The sequence below is a fragment of the Sesamum indicum genome, linkage group LG9 (assembly GCF_000512975.1).
Source record: "Sesamum indicum cultivar Zhongzhi No. 13 linkage group LG9, S_indicum_v1.0, whole genome shotgun sequence".
Lineage (NCBI taxonomy): Eukaryota > Viridiplantae > Streptophyta > Magnoliopsida > Lamiales > Pedaliaceae > Sesamum > Sesamum indicum.
The window spans coordinates 6,301,573-6,320,914 of NC_026153.1; the positions used below are offsets into that span (position 1 = coordinate 6,301,573).

Below are 19,342 nucleotides of genomic sequence, written 5' to 3' on the forward strand. Positions count from 1 at the left end.
ATCGCATACAAGAAAAACTTGGGAGTAACACTCACTACCACATAGGTAAAATTGATGGTTCCTAATTGTATTTGTCGGTATGTTTGTTACACGTATTGAATAGGGCACAGCCTTCTGGATTTTCTCCATTTCATGTGCTGCTGTCTTCTCTGTTTTTTTTTTCTTTTTTGTTTTTCTCCAACTTTTCTTTGCTGTTCTTCACATGAATCTTGCACCACATCAACTTCTCTTCATCACCTCTACTTGAAAAAGGGTTTTTCAGATAATTCATTTGATGTTTATTCACCTTACATGTGTTTGGCCCATAATGTCATTAATTGTTATGGACTAGTCATAAAGATCCAACGTTGTTGTACCTAATACGTTGATTTAAATTTTTTATCAAAATATTTGATAGAATTAAGTGTATCTCGTAAACAATATTCATCTACGAATAGTGTTTTATGGATCTACTACATAGTATAGAGGTATCAAATCTGTATTTGTCTTGCAATCGAATTAGATTAAGTAGGCTTTACAGAATACACGTTTATGAAAATACTACTAACGTGTTGTAGTACTAGAATGGGATAGAAAATCTTGCGTCTATTTTATCGGTAGAATCCGAATTTGTCTGAAATGATTTTAGGGGTATTAGTTTATGCTAGGTGGGATAGGCCATAGTAACGCTATTGCTCTAGTACAAGGACCAAGGACAAGGTGATGGTACAAATTGAAGTACAATCCTCCTGAATAAGACTGTGGAGTGTGACCTAGATCTCCCGGAAAGAAAAGGAAGAAAAGAATAATAGGAGGTGGAAATGGAAGGGGTTCTTCACAAGGAAAACTGCAGATCTCCAGGATCAATGGAATCATTCATGATACAAAATAAAATTGAAAAACTTAGAACACGCCAAAAACAACTCCAGCGGCTCCAGCTTACCTGTTCATTCCAATCATCAAGCTTCTGTCAGGGAAAATACCACACTCTTCAGTCACTGTCACTCTGTCTATAATTATTCTTCCCGATTCCCACTCCGTTCGCCGGAATTTTGTTGGCTTTCCGGTTAGTTTCTAAAGTAATATGATTTTAACATTGTCATAATGTAATTTTTAATATATGAATTGTGACTATTGAGAATTATTTTAATAGTGCGATATAGTGACAATTATATATATATATATATATATTGTTTGTCGTTATTATGTATATTTCATATCTATAATCACAACTTTCTACCAAAGTTTATATTATTAATTATACGACTTTTACATAATATTTATAAAATATTATAATAAATTGTAAAATTCCAATACCTTAATGCATAAGGATAAACAATAATATTAATATTATCACTTAATCTTTTTTTTCTCTTGTACTAAAAACTGGACTTATCATTGCAAAAGATTTTTACGTGTAGTCACTTAATGCACTTCAATGGTATTTATAACAATATCGTTTGTAAATTTAATAATTCAAATTGTATTTGTCCAATCAAATTTACAAGAAAATATTCCCTAAAACTTATTTTTTTCAGATAAATTCGCTACTTCCAAAAAATAATTAATTGTGAAATATTTAATTAATTTTCTCAAATTCATAAAGAAAAAATGAAAAAGGTAATGAAGCGTTGAAAGAGGCAAGATTTTTTTACCAATATAACCTTTAAAGCCCACCAGTTTCCACTTTACCGGTCATCATATCTTTCTTTTTTTTTTTCTTTTTTTTCCCTCTGTAATAATTAATTACTAATTATCAGTCCTAAAAAAGGATAAAAATTATTACAGCGACGGCCAACACAGAAGCTCCATATCAGACCACATATTGACTATAAAACCTCTCTTACATCTCTCCCTCACTCACTCCTCAGTTCCCTCCCCATAACTCTCTCTCTCTCTCTTGCCCACAATGCCGCAATACTCCTCTGCTTATCTTCAACTCTGATGCAGTAGCAAGAAAGCTAGAAGTATTGTTCTTGGCTGAAACCGTAAGCAGAGAGAGCAGAGAGTGGAGTGCAGAAACAGGGATCTTTAGCCTAAACCCTGCACAATTTCAAGCGCGCATTCCTCTCTGAGGAGGGCAGAAAGGGAGACGGAGAAGCAGCAGATCTGTTGAGCAGAACGAAATGGCGGAAGTTTCAGGGAAGAGTTTCTTGCCGGAGTCGCTGCCGGGGTACACGGCGGACATCGCGGGGCAGCTTGGTCTTCTGTGGGAGCTGATCAGAGTGCCGCTGATTGCGCCGCTGCTGAGGGTGTGCGTGTACATTTGTCTGGCGATGTCGATAATGGTGTTCATGGAGCGGCTGTACATGGGAGTTGTGATTGTTCTGGTGAAGCTGTTCTGGAAGAAGCCGGAGAAGAGGTACAAATGGGAGCCCATGAAGGACGACTTGGAGATGGGGAGCGCCGCGTTTCCGATGGTCCTTGTTCAGATCCCCATGTTCAATGAGAAAGAGGTTTGTGAAATTTTAACACACACACACACACATGGGTATGTGTGATAAAAATGGCTGACAATATAAGTTGTCCTTTTTTTTTTTTTAAATGATGTTTTGGGGACAGGTTTACAAGATCTCCATTGGTGCAGCGTGTAATCTGTCATGGCCTGCTGATAGGCTTGTGATTCAAGTACTGGATGATTCCACTGACCTCGTCATTAAGGTAACATATTTAAGACAATTTAGATGTTGTCCATCTGAATGAATTTGTACCCGGATGGGCTATGAGCTCTGTGCGCTTTTGAGTTGATACATTTATATGTCATCATATATGATTTGAGGGTTGATAGTTGGTGTAAGTACAGATTCAGTGAGACCAATGTCTTATAATTCATTTCATTTCATTACGGTAAGAACCAAGAATCAGTTAATTATTACATGGGTATAGGGGAATTACTATATGTTCTCTTTGGTTGAGGCCTCTGTTTCTGGGTTTTACCAAGAACATTTTTACCTTGGGTTCTGCTACATACACCAATGATTTCAATCGGATGAACTGGGTTTTGTTTTGTCCCTTTACCATTGGGGTGTTTTCTTGCACTAATCTCAAAAACCAGCACATTTTTACTGAATTTTATGCTTGCGAACCCAATCTGTTGTAATAATTACCATAGATCGTCAAAGCCTTGTTTGTTTATTATATTCCTACAAGTGGCACTTTTCTATTAATGTTACCTTTTCAGGACATCTACACCTAATGATTTCCCCAAACCGACACTATCATTATTGGTGGTTTTCCCTCCTTAAATTTCTCGATTTGGGTCTTAATTATTGGATTAATGCTTGTCTTTAATTAATTGTGTCTATTAATGTTTTAGGACATGGTCGAGAAGGAGTGCATAAGGTGGGCAAGCAAAGGCATTAACATTAGATACCAAATCAGAGAGACAAGAGGCGGATACAAAGCCGGAGCGCTTAAAGAAGGCTTGAAACACGATTACGTTAAAGAGTGCGAATATGTTGTCATATTCGATGCGGATTTTCGACCCGAACCCGATTTCCTCCGACGGGCTGTCCCGTTTCTCATTCACAACCGGGATATTGCTCTCGTTCAAGCTCGTTGGAGGTTTGGTGAGTCCTCTAAATAATTATCATATATTATGCAATTTGAATTCTCTATTTTAATTTCATATCTCATATTTATTGATTCTAAAATAATAAATTTAATTAAAATAATTAATACTGGTGTTGGGAATGTTGAATTAAAGTTTTTATTTAATAGGAAAGAAATTAATGCAAAATAGAGTAGTTGGTGTGAGGATTAATAGGCAGCGGCAGAAGCAATAATTTGTCTATCAAATTATAATATTTGGATTATATTAAAATTTTTAAGTCTTGAGTAATGTTTTATTTTCTTCACATGCAAAAGTGTCGGTGGTGTTGCTATACTTACCACCACTATTACTATACAGTTGTGGGGTGGTTGGTGGGGACGAGGGTGTCAACCAATCGCATTTCTACGTGTATTCTATTAAATAAATTATAATTTAAGTTAATAATATTTTTATTGATGCGGAAATTAAAATAAAATGGAAGGTTTTATTTCTTTTCTCTTTTTCAATTTTTCTCTTTATTCCCCATTTTCTTGTTGCTTCTGGGAAAGATTTGTTGCATGCTTGGAGGGGGCAAGTGGGCCCCAGCAAGGGGCGGACAGTCCTTTGTATTGGACCAAAGAAAACGCAAATATTACTATTTGCTCCTCTTTCTTTGTCTTAATTATCCTTTTTTGACTCGGTCTGAGTTGGGTTAAGTTTAACAACCACCACTTATATTATTATAATATTAGTGGAAGGACCCCAATAAATCCAAATATTACCATCCCACACCCTCCCTCTTAATCTTAATTGTCTTGGTTGGGATAGAGTTTTAAGTTTAAGTACGTAGCAGCATTATGGAAATAGATAAGTTGTAGCTGAGCGACTACCCCATACGTATTTTATAATCTTGCCTTGTCAATTGTTTCTCCACATTCATAGTTATACTATATGTAGACATGCCCCTATGGATATGTAGTTATCACCATAACATTCTCGTACAATCATGGGAACTTTCTATTTTAGTTAATTTTCATATATATTCTTGTAATTTGATTATATATATATATATATATATGTGCTGATATCACACATTTAAATTTTACCTTCGACTATTAAAAGAATAGCAAAAAGTATAGTAATAGCGAATAAAGACCGTTATGTATATAAAAAGTTATGTCGTAATATATATATATATATGAAATAAAAATATATATTAATTCATAATAAATAGTTCAAATGTTAAACTCTAATAATTCAACCACATAATATTTTTGGTCGAATGACGAAATTGTCCTGGGGTTTTTATCTCTTTACCCCCCCGGATTAAACGGCAAGGAAGCGCTAGATATGCGGGGCAGGTTTGTCCTTTTCTTCCCTGCCGACAAGCAGCAACAGTAGAACTTGGGAGATTATTGGATTTATGTTACGTATTACGTAAGCATGGGATAAATAATAAAATAAAGAAGAAAATGGTGAGGTGCAGGGGCAGAGTTGTCATTTGACAACAACCCCTCCATGTGCATGTCAGAGGCGTCAGTCCCTAATGGTGGAGCCGCACTGCCTCATTGGCTGTTTCACCCAAACAGTGTCAGTGTTTGTATGGTTACACCGACAGTTAAAAGACCCCCCCCCAACCCCAAAAAGAAAATAAAAATAAAATAAAAAGGAGGGGTAATTCCAGGTTGTGATTGGTGACGTGGCAAAACTAATTTAATATTGATGTCACGTGGTGTCAGAGAAGTAACAGTAACAGCTCCATTTTCCTACTCTTGGTATGGTCCTAATCCAACGTTCTTGTCTTTCTTTGCTTTCCTTCCGTTCCTAATTTCGGCATTAACCTCGCTCACAACCCTACATATTATTTTTATTTTTAATTAATTATATCTATCTACTTCAATTTGAGATATCAACTACTGTAAATGAATATTTTTATTTTTAATAATTATTGTTTGAGTATTTTAATAACAATTATTAATTATTAAATGTTATTTGAAAAAATAAAACAAATATTTGGTTCAAAGAATTATTTTCTCAAGTTATTATATCTTTTGTTTTGTGGGGTTGAAAAAAAGATTTGGTGAATTGCAGTGAATGCAGATGAGTGCTTGCTGACAAGAATGCAGGAAATGTCATTAGACTATCATTTTACAGTTGAGCAAGAAGTGGGATCAGCCACTCATGCCTTCTTTGGCTTCAACGGTAATAATTCTTTCTTATGTCTTTGATTATTGTTATTTAATCTGAATAATTGCTGACAAAACAAAAACTCTTACAGGAACTGGCGGGATATGGAGAATTGCTGCAATAAACGAGGCTGGAGGGTGGAAAGACAGAACTACAGTTGAAGACATGGATCTTGCTGTTCGTGCCGGTCTAAAGGGCTGGAAATTTGTCTACCTAGGAGACCTCCAGGTGCATTTCAAGATTACTCTGTTTTACAATTTAGCGTTTTGAGTGAGCTTATTACATGACAAGTGAAAGGTGACTAATGTTTTTGTCGACAGGTGAAAAGTGAACTACCTAGTACTTTCAAAGCCTTCCGGTTCCAGCAGCACAGGTGGTCTTGCGGTCCGGCCAATCTGTTCAGGAAGATGGTGATGGATATTGCGACGAACAAGGTCTTGTCTCTTTATTTTTGATAAACGAACCAATATTGGGAAAGTACAATGTAATGTCATCGTACTAGGAATTGATCGTATGTTTTGTGATACTGCAGAAAGTTTCACTCTACAAGAAGTTTTATGTGATCTACAGCTTCTTCTTTGTCCGGAAGCTCATAGCCCACATGTTCACTTTCTTCTTCTACTGCGTGGTGCTTCCGTTGTCGATTCTTGTCCCAGAAGTAGATGTCCCGAAATGGGGAGCTATTTACATTCCTTGCATTATAACCACACTCAACTCAGTCGGGACTCCTAGGTACAATTTACAGGAAATTCTTGTCCAGACCAGATTTAAGTCCTATGTTTTCGTCATATCTGTTTACATTATAATGAAATGGTATCTTCAGATCCTTCCATCTGCTGTTTTATTGGGTACTTTTCGAGAATGTCATGTCGTTCCACCGGACCAAGGCCACGTTCATTGGTCTGCTGGAGGCCAAGAGAGTTAACGAGTGGGTTGTCACTGAAAAGCTTGGAGATACCCTCAAGAACAAGTCCCATAGTAAATCTGCTGCACCGAGGAGATCCCTGTCCAAGTTTCTTGGAGACAGGTAAAGTTTCCTGTCTGAATTCTTTCTCGTATGTTGCAAATGAAGATCATCATTCATCAGTACTGAGATTTTAAATCATCGGTAGTATGAAAAACTCATAGCTCTTTCGTATTTTAGGACAAATTCATTACTTAATGATCACAGGCTTCTCTAACATAACATCTAGGGGGTAATCTTAATTATCTGTAGTCAAGGATTTTTTTGCAGTAGGAATATGATGAGTTATTACAGTAATTCTCACAAAAGACTGTTGTAACTAAACCTAATATTGGGTTCACCAGAATACAACTACAAGAGCTGGGATTCGCTTTATTCCTCTTCATCTGCGGATGCTACGACTTCCTCTACGGAAAGAACAACTACTTCATATACCTATTTCTTCAAGTCATCACATTCACAATCGCGGGATTTGGCTACATTGGCACGATAGTCCCGAGCTCTTAACAGAAGCAGCAACGTGACTCATCATCCATCTACATTTATATATATATATGCATTGGCAGAGACCATTCCACAAGCTTTCCTCATTTGTAGTATACACAAAATTAGTATGTACACAAGATTGTCTGTTTGGTTGATCCCACTTCAGTATCTCTTACAAGAAAAGGAAACACAAAAAAAGATTCATGTGGTAGAACAGAAATCCTAAAGTCTTCAATTTGTCTGAAAATCCCCTGCTGTCTGCCAGCAGAAAGTGCATGCTGCGAAGATCAGCATGTTATACAGTCAAGAACAAAGGTTGAAGAAGCTGAAACATCATCAAAATTTAGAGATGTAATTTTTTTTTTCTTTTCTAAATTATATATAGTGGGTTTTTCTAGTTGTGTGACATTATTGTATTTTATTTTTTTAAGGTTGTTTTTCTTTTTTTAAATTTTGTTAAGATTGAGGAGGAAATAAAGTGATGGCCACACAGAACAGCTTGTACTTTGTCTTTTATTTGTGCAAGTTTTCAACTTTGGAGTCTCATCTTCCTTTGATCATAAGTTGTAAGGGAGATTGATTTATCCAAATATAACCATGTTTAGGAAGAAGAGTGGTTATATAAGTTTCCTGTTCAAATTCCAAAATCTTACATTGCAGTGCACGACACCCCTTTTCAATAATACTAAAGCATAAACAAAAAGATACATATTAACGTTTTGATCAGGTAGTATTAATTGATTAAAACAAATTGATGATACCGAAATCTTGTCAAAATACCAACTTTTTTTTTCATTGAACGATGATTTTTTTTTTAATAAAATCAAGAAAAAAAGGACATAATATTTGTGGATTTGACTATAATGACAAAAGTCAAGATATGGTAAAAATGCTGTACGGTACTGAAGTTGGAGCAGTTGTAGGGAGAGTGAATCATTGTGATTCTTAAACTTTTGTGCTTTCTTGTGGAATTATATGTTGATAGAATCATACAATTTGATGCTTTTCGTGTCTCATTAAAACTTGTCAGCTCTTTCCTGCACTTTGATATGTACCATACTCCCAGCCCAAATGATGCCCAAATCCTCATCATTAATTAATTAAAACTAAATCAAATTATTACTTTTAAAGTTAGGTCTAATTAATCCAAATACATGCCCTTTGAAAAATACAACTCCTACTATTGTAATAATAATAACATTCACTACTTATAATTTTACAAAAAACATTAAATATTATGTCACTAGATCTGACGTCGGATAATTAAAACAAAACCAATTGATAGGACCCATTTCTTTTTTGTGTGGTTGGGCATTACATTACTATAAAAGATTTTATAATTTAATTATGAATATATATTGGTGGCCCTCCAGCATAAAATCTTGTTTTCATCTCCAAGCAACATCAAACATATTAGTCAAATTATTATTACTATTAGGATACGGTTGTAGTAAGATGTGTATGATTGCGACATTAACATAGCTATACTGCCCCAAATGATGTGGTACATTATTTAATAATGTTTGGTTGGTCGATGATGATGATGACATGCTTTGTGTCCCTCAATCACTAGGGCTAATTGTCACCACTTAATTCTCCTTTCCAACATTAGATTGGGCATAAATTGAGTTCCTTCTCCGCGAAGTAGTAGTACGTACTATGATTACCCCTTTTTCTCTTTTGTTTGTCCCAACTCCCATTGATTAGAGAGAAGGGGAAGCCCATGATAAGAGACACCCCAATCCCTATATTATTAAATAATATCAAAATTTACCAAAAAAAATTAATGGGCTCTAAATTAGGAGTTTGGAGTACTAAATAAATAAATAAATTAGGAGTTTGGATCTTTTATTATAAAATAATTGTACATTTTAACTAGTAAAACATTGAAACGATTTATCCACCTATTTGTGGGGTGAAGTAATATGTAGATGAAGAATTGTAGGACAGAAAGTAGTTTAGAAGTGGAGAATGGGTGGAGAAGGAAAGGAAACAACGCCAACTGTAATCACTGAGCATCGCAAGAACTAAACAAAATGTGGCTAGTCGTGTGTGTGTCGGCAATTTTCTTGATATTTTTAAATTAACGACATATTATGATGTTCAATATATAATATATTGATATTTTTAAATTAATCAATAAATTCAAAGTAGAGATAAAAATAATATACTAGTATTAAAAATATACCAAATATCTATCCACATTTGTAGTATTGGAACTCAAAAATTCATAATAATTAGAATAAATTACAACTCAAACAAGGGATGATTGGTTGAGTTAGTAGAAATTGATATGAATTATTTTGGAGAGGATGGGTCCAAATTTCATTTCGTCTCTGTCAAATCTATAGAAAGAAAATCCAGTTTGATATTACGACTTTCATTTTTTCACCTCTATCTTCTTTATCTTTACGATATTAGCGTATCGTATAAATATATGAGTTACTACTATTTTACTCCATATCAAAATATTAATAGATAAAAAAGAGTTCTAAAAAGAAAAAGACAACATGATTCTCCTTTTTTTTTTTTTGAAAAAAAAATACATTATCGTCTTTCACGTTAAGGGATGCCCTTTTCTAAGAAGTTCACGAGTCCGTATTATTCTCTTTTTTTATATATCCACTGCCTTATATATATATATAAACGATAATTATATAATTATATGAATATTTTAATAAATTGAGTAATGCATTGATTTAATCAGTATAACAAAAATATATGAAATAAATCATAATAAATTTATATGCAGTAGAATAAATACCCACATATTTGGTGAGATTCAAACCCTCAAGCTTAACCAGTGAGCTAATATATCATCATTGAAAAGGTATTTGGTAATTCATAATTTCATGTTGTTAAGGATGTCGTAGTAATTTTATGTTTTTCATTACGGGGTTCGTCCTTCTATCACCTCCGCCTCCTTATTTTCTTTTCTAATTATGGTTTAATTTCTTTAAAATTGGTTTTATTTCCTAGTCTATTGTCCAAGACTCCATTTGTTTTATGAGTTTTTATTATCACTTTTTACATATTAAAAATAAAAAAAATCAATGAGAGATATATCCCACGTAAACACACAAGAAAATAAAGTGGTTTAGGAAAGGTTTTTATTCAAATCAAATATAAAAAATAAAAATTAACTAATTACATGATAAATTTAATTATTTTTAAATTAATTTATGTATATATGACTTAAATTAAAATTTTTAAGTGGTCCAAACTAAATAGAGTGTGACTCTGAATGTCAGATGCAGAGACAGAGAAGGGCAGGAGGTTGGTTGAGGTGTCTTCTCAACCTCGCTGTCCTCTGTCTTAATTCCCATTGCAATTTCCAAACTTGTTCCCCTCTTTTCTGGTTCCCTTCTTGCAACAATAACTCAAACACACACACACACAACACAAACTACTTTGTTTCTACATAGAAATGTCGGTCATGAAATGTTACTGAGATATTCACTTTTTAAATCTTAAACTATAAGTGAGTCGTCCCACACACGATTGAAATCCTTATGTAAAGTATGGTTCAAGTTTTAACAAGATTATATGATTTTATTTTGAAAAAGTGTATTACAAAAAAAAAAAAGAAAAAAAGTTTTATGACTCGTAAACCGTGCAAATCTGCACTTCTACTAAAGGTGTGGGATGGGAGTGGAGAGTGTGCAATATTATCCCCAAAATTGTTTAAGCATCACCGCACCTTTAAACGAGGGGTAAATTACAATTTACCTATCTGTGTTATGTAAAATAAGTAAACAACCCCTTTATGATAAATAAAATAACAATTTATTCCTCTGTATTTTAAAACACATGGGATAATTTGCTCATTTCCAATATCACATGAGGGTAAATTGTTATTCACCTTTTAAACAAGATGTTTGGAAAGGATATATGATTTTGGTTTTGACAAACAATCCAAATGATTTGAAGTGCACTCGCACATCACGATTGGAGCCCTGTTCAAGGTATTTTCACTTTGAATGCAACCGCACAGTCTTATTTGGAAAATGCGCATAACAAAATAGCTGTAGCCTTGAAGGTTATAAGCTTCGCAAATTTTTCATCTATTATTAGAAGGCAATACTGTCCAACATCAATAACAATATTAGTATTTTATTTTATTTAATAGAATTTTTATTAAATGATATCAAAAGCTCATTTAATGACTCACAGTTTAATTGAACAACTACAGAATGAATGCGAAGGAAATTATTTCAAAGAATAGTACTCAACATTTATTTTGGGGGGACATATATATGGGGTTTGCTTTGAAATTTTGGGTCCTTATTTACTGCATTATCTGGCATTCTTCTGTCGAATATTTTTGGTTGGTTGTGATTTTGCATGATAGTAATAAAGAAATACACGTCCCAACATTATATATACAAATAATATTTGAGCCTATTACATGGTTTTCAGACACAACAAATGGAAAGAACTAAAGTTACAACATTTCCGACAACTGCAATGGTATTATGGGCCAGGTAAAGAAGAGCAGCCTCGTCCCAAAATGGCCCAACCTGTTAATCTATTACCAATTTATGACGCTGTTTTTCCTCTATTTTTGCGTTTTCACAAAATACAAATTACAATTTATATTTATGTATATAATAAAATTTGAAACAGAAAACTCAATACGTATAACAAAATATGGACATTATAAGTCGTAGAAATACTCAGATTGGAATGTGAAAGAGGGTATTCGGGTATGGATACTTGTAGCGGGCTTCTAATTGATTGGGTCGGGTGGGATGGGAAGGAGGATTGTTGGGTTATTGGGCTTTCTACCAAGCTTTATGAATTGGACTTCAAACCATTAGGATTTAGGATAGGGAAGTGGAAGTAGGAATCTCTATTATTTCATCATGAAAAGGAAAAAGAAAATTGAGAAAGTTAATAATAATAATTAAAAATGGTGGTGGTGTGGTGGTGGCTGTGGGGTTCGAACCCACGCGCACTTATGTGCAGAAGATCTTAAGTCTTCCCCCTTAACCTCTCGGGCAAACCACCTTGTTGGTTGTTTGATTTATCTACTACATTTATGTACATTCATAGAGCGTCGGTTGCTTTGGAACAATCCAGAAACAGACTTGAATTAACACCTCTCTACTTCTTCTTCTTCTTCTCTATATACTCTCTCTCTCTTCCATCACATCTTTCTGCGAAAACCTAATCAGAGAGGATCTGTGGGTGAGAAGAATTAAGGACGGAGCTCTCGGTTATTGCATTTTGGCAATGGCGGAACACTTGGCCTCTATATTTGGGACGGAAAAGGACAGGGTGAACTGCCCGTTCTACTTCAAGATCGGCGCGTGCAGACACGGGGACCGTTGCTCCCGTCTCCACACCAAGCCTAGTATAAGCCCGACGCTGCTGCTCTCAAACATGTACCAGCGCCCCGACATGATCACCCCCGGCGTCGATGCTCAGGGTCAACCCATCGACCCCAAAAAGATGCAAGAACACTTTGAGGTTGCTGTTTATTTATTTTCAGCTCTTTTTCGGAATATAAATTAATTGATTACTTTGATGGCGTTTTCTTCTTCTCTGTTTTATGTTCTTTTTCTTCTTTGGCGATTGATATCATGTGATTTTGGGTGTATAAAATGATTGCTTTGAGCTACTCTCTTGGGTTGGTTTGGATATTGATGGACGTGAAATTTTCGATCTTATAAGTTGGAGTTTTAAGGGATTTGAGTGTTATGCAGAAAAGAATACAACTGAAATTTTAAAATTTCGGATTGTACTTATTTTATTTTGGTTAATAATGTATTAATAAATAATATGCGGTGTTGCAAAGAGGAGTGATGAGTGATTGTTGACTTACAATTCTATTGCTTTCCGGTTGTTTGTGATTCTGATTCTTTTTTTTCTTCTTTTTTTTTTTGTGTGTGTGTGTGTTTTTATTGTCTAAACTTTTAAGTTGAGTTAATATGTGTTCGGTTTCAGAAAGGATGAGTTAATGTTATTTCTGATTCTTGTATGCTATTTTGTTACCATTTATTTAATATGGTGATTCATTTTGAATCTGATTTTAACATTATCCATCCTGCTATGTGCTAAGTATTTTCAGGAGAACATGGTTGACTTTCATGCCAGAGCTATCATTTTCTGTTAACTGGTTAAAGAGGGTGCTAGTTTGTTCCTTGGATGAGTTACAGTCAAAATGAACCTCTGTTGAAATCTGTAGTTGAATGGAGATAAAGTATTGAATATTATTTTATCTGTATTTGAAACTTTGGAATTTGGGCAAGTGCCTTCTCTAGCTGAGGGAGCCTTAATTCTGAGAAGAAGATCTCTTGTGACTTGTTGTCTCTCTTATTTTTCTCTGTTCTCTACTGAATGGAGGTAATTGGTGTTTTTGTCATGGTATCTGAATGTATCTCTCACTGGCGCTGTAGGATTTTTATGAAGACTTGTTTGAGGAACTGAACAAGTATGGAGAGATAGAGAGCTTGAATGTTTGTGACAATCTGGCTGACCATATGGTATTGTTTTCTGACTCATTCATTGAATTTAATATCTCCTTATGTAACTTTCGAGTATTTAGCCATTTTATTTTGGTATCGCAGGTTGGTAATGTTTATGTCCAGTTTAGAGAGGAAGAGCATGCTGCAAATGCTTTGAAGAATCTGACTGGAAGATATTATGCAGGTCTCATGTTCTTTCATGTTTGTATTTTGGAGAGTTGCTTAGCTGTGTACTTTGTTATATCTATATATATAAAGGTCTGTAGCTCGATGGTTTCTTCAACTGAACATGATTTTGTGTGCTGATGATTGTATCTGCAGGACGACCTATTATTGTCGATTTCTCTCCAGTGACAGATTTTCGTGAAGCCACCTGTAGGCAGTATGAGGAGGATGCCTGCAACCGTGGTGGGTACTGTAACTTCATGCATCTGAAGCGGATTAGCAGGTATTATAATTATTTATCATGTAGCAGAAGCAAAAAGCATAGTTAAGCTTGGTTGATTTTCAGCGGATGCTTGTTTATATTTGTTATAGGGAGTTGAGGCGCCAGCTGTTTGGAAGGCACAGGAGAAGGCATAGCAGAAGCAGAAGCAGAAGTCCCTATAGGCACCGTAGCTATGAAGAACGCTCTCATGGAAGTCGCAGTCACAGCAGAAGGCATGATGATCGGGATTACCATGACAGTCGGAGCAGGAAGCACAGAAGCACAAGTCCAAGCCGTAGGAGGGGTAGAAGCCGAAGCCCGGGTGGCAGGAGGGATCGCAGTCCAGTCAGGGAAGGAAGTGAAGAGAGACGAGCTAAAATTGCACAGTGGAACAGAGAGAAGGAAGAGGCGGAACGTGCTAGCAAGGCAAATGCGGGTGGTGATGTCGATAAAAAAGAAAATGACAACCACGGGTATGTGGAGAGTGGAGATCATAACCGTGGCCAGGACCCACCGCAGCAGAATGGATATGGGTATTGATGATATCGGCATGGTTTGTTCTCTATCTCTGCTGATCGCCTATCAATTTTTATTTAATAAAAAGTTCCCAAGTTAGGCCCGTCTTAGAAATATAGCTTACTGCGCATTTTCCACTGTGCAGGTGGTGTGCAGGTTTACAATTCTGTCATAAGGAACATGATTAAAATTATCTACCTTTATGTGTCTTTGTAACTTCTCTTTACATGCTTGTTTTATGTGCCTGAATGCTTAATATGGACCATTTCTGCTGGTTAAACTTTATTTCATTTACTTTATAACCTCCCAATTCTTCTGGAAATGCTCCTGTAGGCAATCTAGCTTGTTTCCTTCTCTTTGACCTTTTCGTACTGTTTTTTTGTCCTGAAGTCTTACATCTATTAAAACCTAGCTCTTCCGCTTAATGAGTCATTGTCATCTTCCTGACTAGCCTTGGCTTTATTAATGCATATGCTTCCTCTCTTCCCTAAATCCTGTTTCTTTCCCTTTCAATATGAAATACTGTCCTGGCTGATGACTTCAATTTTTCTTCCATCCAATGCTCTCCAGTTATCATCTTGGCTGTGCTCGTACAAAATTTGGAATATTTTGGGGGAGGCTTCCCATTTTGTCAGGATACTTCAATTGATGTTATAGGTAACGAACATAGAATGTAGATGCTAAATTTTAGAAAGATTGTAACACACACCCAGCAAACTGGATATTAGGTCCTTTGGTGAACATAACAATACTTTTCATGAATCTTCTTGTGCATTATTCTTATTTGGCTGTTCTGAGTTACCTCTTCCATAATGCCATAGGCTCTCTTAACAACTATAAATCACCTTTCAATATATAAGGCAACATGTGTCAACATGTGTCATTCACGTTATGCTCCAGCTCTCAGAAAATCCTGTCTCTACCGGGTGTTATCTAGGCAAAGTATGAGTTATTCAAGTAAATACAAGTTCTTGCTTGCATGCATGTTTATCTTTTCATCTACTACTGCTTGTGTGTTTGTGCGTGCAGTCAGGTATCCTGTACTCCCACAACAAATTCTACTCTTGTGAGTTTTTAATTATTTGTCCAATTTCTTACAATGGTTATTCAGAGTTACAATCTCACCGGATTACAAGTTTTGCAGGTCCAGGTTCCCTGCTTATAAAGAAGTTGAGCACTGATTTTAATGATTGCTTACCATGGAATTTGTACAGGTGTCTTGGTCGTTTGGTTCGGCTGGTATTTGCAGGATGGTTGCAAGTCGAGGATCTCTCTAGTGGTGGTGGAAATCGTGTTCCCAGAATCATTTACCTGTTTAGTTTTGTCTTTTGAGGACATGCAGGTGAACTGGTGTGTAGTCATTTTTTCACTTTGTTGGACACGATTTATTTTGTGGGTGGGTACTAAGACTCTTGTAGGACTTGTATAATTGTTCTTGTGATGTTCATTCAGGACAAGTATTTCTTTCTCTTAGGTTATTTGAGTTTTCTTATGGTGGTACTGTTTTCATGTGATGGATTACACATTAGATTTAAGCAGCCTCTAAATCAGTATAAAGTAGAGACGATTGGCATACGATTATGTGTTGGGTCGTGGGCTGGGGTTATTTTAGTTGTATGAAAGCTTTCTGCATCGGCTAGTGCTTTTATCTAGATCTGTTGGTGGCTAAATTGTCAGATCCTTGAAATGATTTTACAACATCACGTTATCGACTTGTAAACCTAACCTATTCGACACGAGTTGGCTCATCTTGAAAGATTTGATGATTTTCGTTGGTTGGTTGTGGTTTAATTTTTTTGGTTCTTAACGCCTCAGCGACTAATTTGCAAGTAAATTGGTAAATGATGCATGGTCTAAAGAACATGCTCTACTCTCTGGCAATGATCGGAGTGGTCGTTATGTACGCTTTTGGTACCAAAAAGAAGATGAAACTCGGAGACTGTTAGCGAACAACTTTGGTGGTGTTTGCCGGGAACCATCTCTTAGGGTGGTCGTGTAATGCAACTGCTATCAAAATCTAGACATGCAATACAGATTGTCTTCCAACATCAACATCGGCTGCAAAGCTTCAATTGAGGAGGCGTTATGCTCAACTGTCGTTATCGACATTGTGTTGTGCAGCATTCGGTGATGGGAGATTCAAATAATTTGAAGTTGTCAACTGTCTTAGAATTGAGAGGTCAAGACTGCGATTGCTTTCTCAGTAAGAAAAAATATGGGTGATATGCGCCTGTCTTTTTTAATATGTGATGTATAGTTCGTTAATAAGAATGCATTTAAAAGAAGAAGAAAAAAAAAAAGGAATGCACTAATTATAGACGATACGGCAAGTTTTCCTCTAGAGTGGTGAAGTGTGTTTGAATTTTTTGCTTCGAGATGAAAAAGATTTTCTCCACAACCAAGTTCATAGTCGGCATGGTCCGATGAGATGGCATGAAAAAATATTAACAAGCGATTGCCATCTCGATTATAAATCTGTAATTATTGACGTTTCTCGTAAATTCTATAATTTTATTTTATTCTAAGTACTTTGAAAGGTTTATTTTGGTAATAAGACGCAACATCTTATTATTATTATATAATGTACGTTCTTATAAAATACTTTAAATAAAGTTATGGAAACACTGTCTTGATTTGAAATAAAAAAACTTATGTATTCAACTTTGGAAAGCCAACTTCTCCTTTTAGAAAAGTGGATGTAAAAAGAATTTGAGATGAAAGAGTGAGTGTTTTCCAAGAATCATGAAACACGATCCAAAACCTAACAGTACCTAACTTGGAAAGTGGAAAGTGGCAGTTACCATATGTTTCTTTTATAGAAAAACGGGTCATAGCGTAAATAACATGGAAACAAGAGACACATCCTATGCTACTTCTAGTTCTTGCGCTGCCATCAGAAATCGAAAGATTTGTCAGTATTAAGCTGATTTCCTCTAATTTTATCTTATTTTAATGAAAAGAAATAAAATGAGTTTGGTTGAGATTATATAAATATTTTCTGTATCTTATCTCTCTAAATTAATGAAACCTTCACTTACTCCTCTATCTTTGTGATAATCCTATAAATTAAACAAAAATACCATTGACTATTGAGATTAGAGAAAGATGCAATTTAACTCATGTAATATGAGAAATGAGTAAAAGTGTTATGATAATTTGCTAATTCCTTTTTTGCACTGGTTTATCTGCTCATTTCACATATCACAAAAGTTATTACAATAAGTATTTTGTCCGGGTTTTGATCTAATGTGAAAAATACTAGGCACAAGTTTTTGTATAATAATTATGAAAATGGGTTTGAGTTTAGGACATGCCTATCAATTGATAGGCCTAACATGTTCGACTTAGTGTTAGGTTAAGAGGTGAAATAAAGTTACTACTTAAAAAGGGGGAATATAGTTTACCTCATTAACCCCCAAGTTACCTCACTAGATATTTGGATGCCAAAACAGTAGGCTCAACAGCCACTTGGAATATTTTTGTTTACTCTTGTGTAATGCACAAGCACAAGTTGTTTGTGTTTTTCTTAAAAACATTTAATTAATTTGTTATATATATATATATATTATGAGAAAATTTTCTGCACAATCAAACACATCATGAACATAGTCCGATGAGATCGAGATGAAAAAATCTGACAAGCAATCGCAGCCGCAACTCTTTTGCTCCTAAAATGTTGAATAGATGATATATGTACTCCAATGTTTATATATACATATAAATATTTTCATTTTTGGATAAATACTATATTTAATCTCTTAAGTTTTCGTTTATAATTATTTTAATCCCTCAAGTTCATTTCTTGATTTTAGCGTTCTTAAACTTTAGTTTTTATCTCAGTTTGGTCCCTCTAACTATTTTCCTGCAAAAATATGGCTGGATTTTTTGCTCTTTAGAGGGTAAAATGATTAATAAGTTTAATTTCATCATTTTAGTCCGTTGATTTTATAAAATTATTAACTTAATCTTTTTCTACACAAATAAAAAAAATTATATTTTTTTTATTCTGATATATTGTAATTATCTTATGTGAATAATGAAAATATTGAACTCTTGTGAACATAATAATATATCTTTTTTAAATTAAAAAGATATTATCTTTGTATAATTTAATCTAAATTCAAGGAATATCAATATAATTTATTCTGATTTCGAAAGTTTAAACCAGTAAATCGGAGTCACCCTTCATCATTTCAAGCTTCATAGACCACTACCATATCTTAACTTGTTTTGATTTTCTAACAGTACAACTACGAAAAAAGACAAATGCTTAATTTATGTACAATTGTATACAGACATAAGCCGATGTCTCTATATAAATATTAATGCAATGTAATAATTGGAAGCAAATAGTACCAATAATACAGATGTGGAAGGTATAGACAAATTTATTTAATAAATGCAAAAAAAAAAAAAATTAGTAAAAGCATGCCATTTTGAAAAGATTAGGAAAGTAAGTGGCACCGCGGTCTGACACCGCAGTGCCTCATTTTTTTTAAAAAAAAAAAAATCTTCTCTGTGGCACCGCATACCGCGGTGCCAGAGAGTTTTTTTAAAAAAAAAATATTTTATTTTACGATGAATTGTTGTCAACTTCTCGTTAAAATTTCGGCATTATTATGGCGAATTGTCAGCCATCAAATATACTGTTCGACTCCCCTTGATGAGACGAACATTTCCCCACAAACAATTTCAAGTTTTATCAATCGTAAATAATGAATTTTTAGCACGAACATCGCACTTTTCGGCCGTCGATTCGCCGCCCCCGGAGCGACCCACAA

General features: G+C 34.8%; 2 protein-coding genes and 1 non-coding gene across 5 annotated transcripts; 2 read left to right on the top strand and 1 right to left on the bottom strand.

Moving 5' to 3' along the window:
* LOC105170785 (glucomannan 4-beta-mannosyltransferase 2) lies at positions 1,827–7,738 on the top strand. Its single transcript, XM_011091697.2, has 9 exons — positions 1,827–2,435; positions 2,542–2,640; positions 3,296–3,548; positions 5,603–5,713; positions 5,790–5,926; positions 6,019–6,132; positions 6,231–6,430; positions 6,522–6,725; positions 7,007–7,738. Exons 1-9 carry the CDS (start codon positions 2,106–2,108, stop codon positions 7,167–7,169), a joined length of 1,611 nt encoding a protein of 536 aa, XP_011089999.1. The 5' UTR covers positions 1,827–2,105; the 3' UTR covers positions 7,170–7,738.
* TRNAL-UAA lies at positions 12,076–12,158 on the bottom strand. The gene has a single exon. It is a non-coding gene; the product is annotated as a tRNA-Leu (tRNA).
* Positions 12,274–16,136, top strand: LOC105170786 (splicing factor U2af small subunit B-like). 3 transcript variants are annotated; one of them, XM_011091698.2, is made up of 6 exons: positions 12,274–12,620; positions 13,550–13,636; positions 13,721–13,802; positions 13,940–14,066; positions 14,156–14,598; positions 15,776–16,136. In XM_011091698.2, exons 1-5 carry the CDS (start codon positions 12,384–12,386, stop codon positions 14,583–14,585), a joined length of 963 nt encoding a protein of 320 aa, XP_011090000.1. In that variant the 5' UTR covers positions 12,274–12,383; the 3' UTR covers positions 14,586–14,598; positions 15,776–16,136. The 3 variants fall into 3 exon arrangements, with proteins under 3 accessions (XP_011090000.1, XP_020552413.1, XP_011090001.1); XM_020696754.1 differs by lacking the exon at positions 15,776–16,136 and adding an exon at positions 15,132–15,769; XM_011091699.2 differs by lacking the exon at positions 15,776–16,136 and adding an exon at positions 14,707–15,102.

Coding starts and splice junctions, on each gene's coding strand:
- LOC105170785 (XM_011091697.2), top strand. CDS start 2,106: ATGGCGGAAGTTTCAGGGAAGAGTTTCTTGCCGGAGTCGCTGCCGGGG. Junction 5,714..5,789: donor TGCCTTCTTTGGCTTCAACG/GTAATAATTCTT, acceptor AAACTCTTACAG/GAACTGGCGGGATATGGAGA. Junction 6,431..6,521: donor AACTCAGTCGGGACTCCTAG/GTACAATTTACA, acceptor TGGTATCTTCAG/ATCCTTCCATCTGCTGTTTT.
- LOC105170786 (XM_011091698.2), top strand. CDS start 12,384: ATGGCGGAACACTTGGCCTCTATATTTGGGACGGAAAAGGACAGGGTG. Junction 12,621..13,549: donor AGATGCAAGAACACTTTGAG/GTTGCTGTTTAT, acceptor CTGGCGCTGTAG/GATTTTTATGAAGACTTGTT. Junction 13,803..13,939: donor GACTGGAAGATATTATGCAG/GTCTCATGTTCT, acceptor TTGTATCTGCAG/GACGACCTATTATTGTCGAT.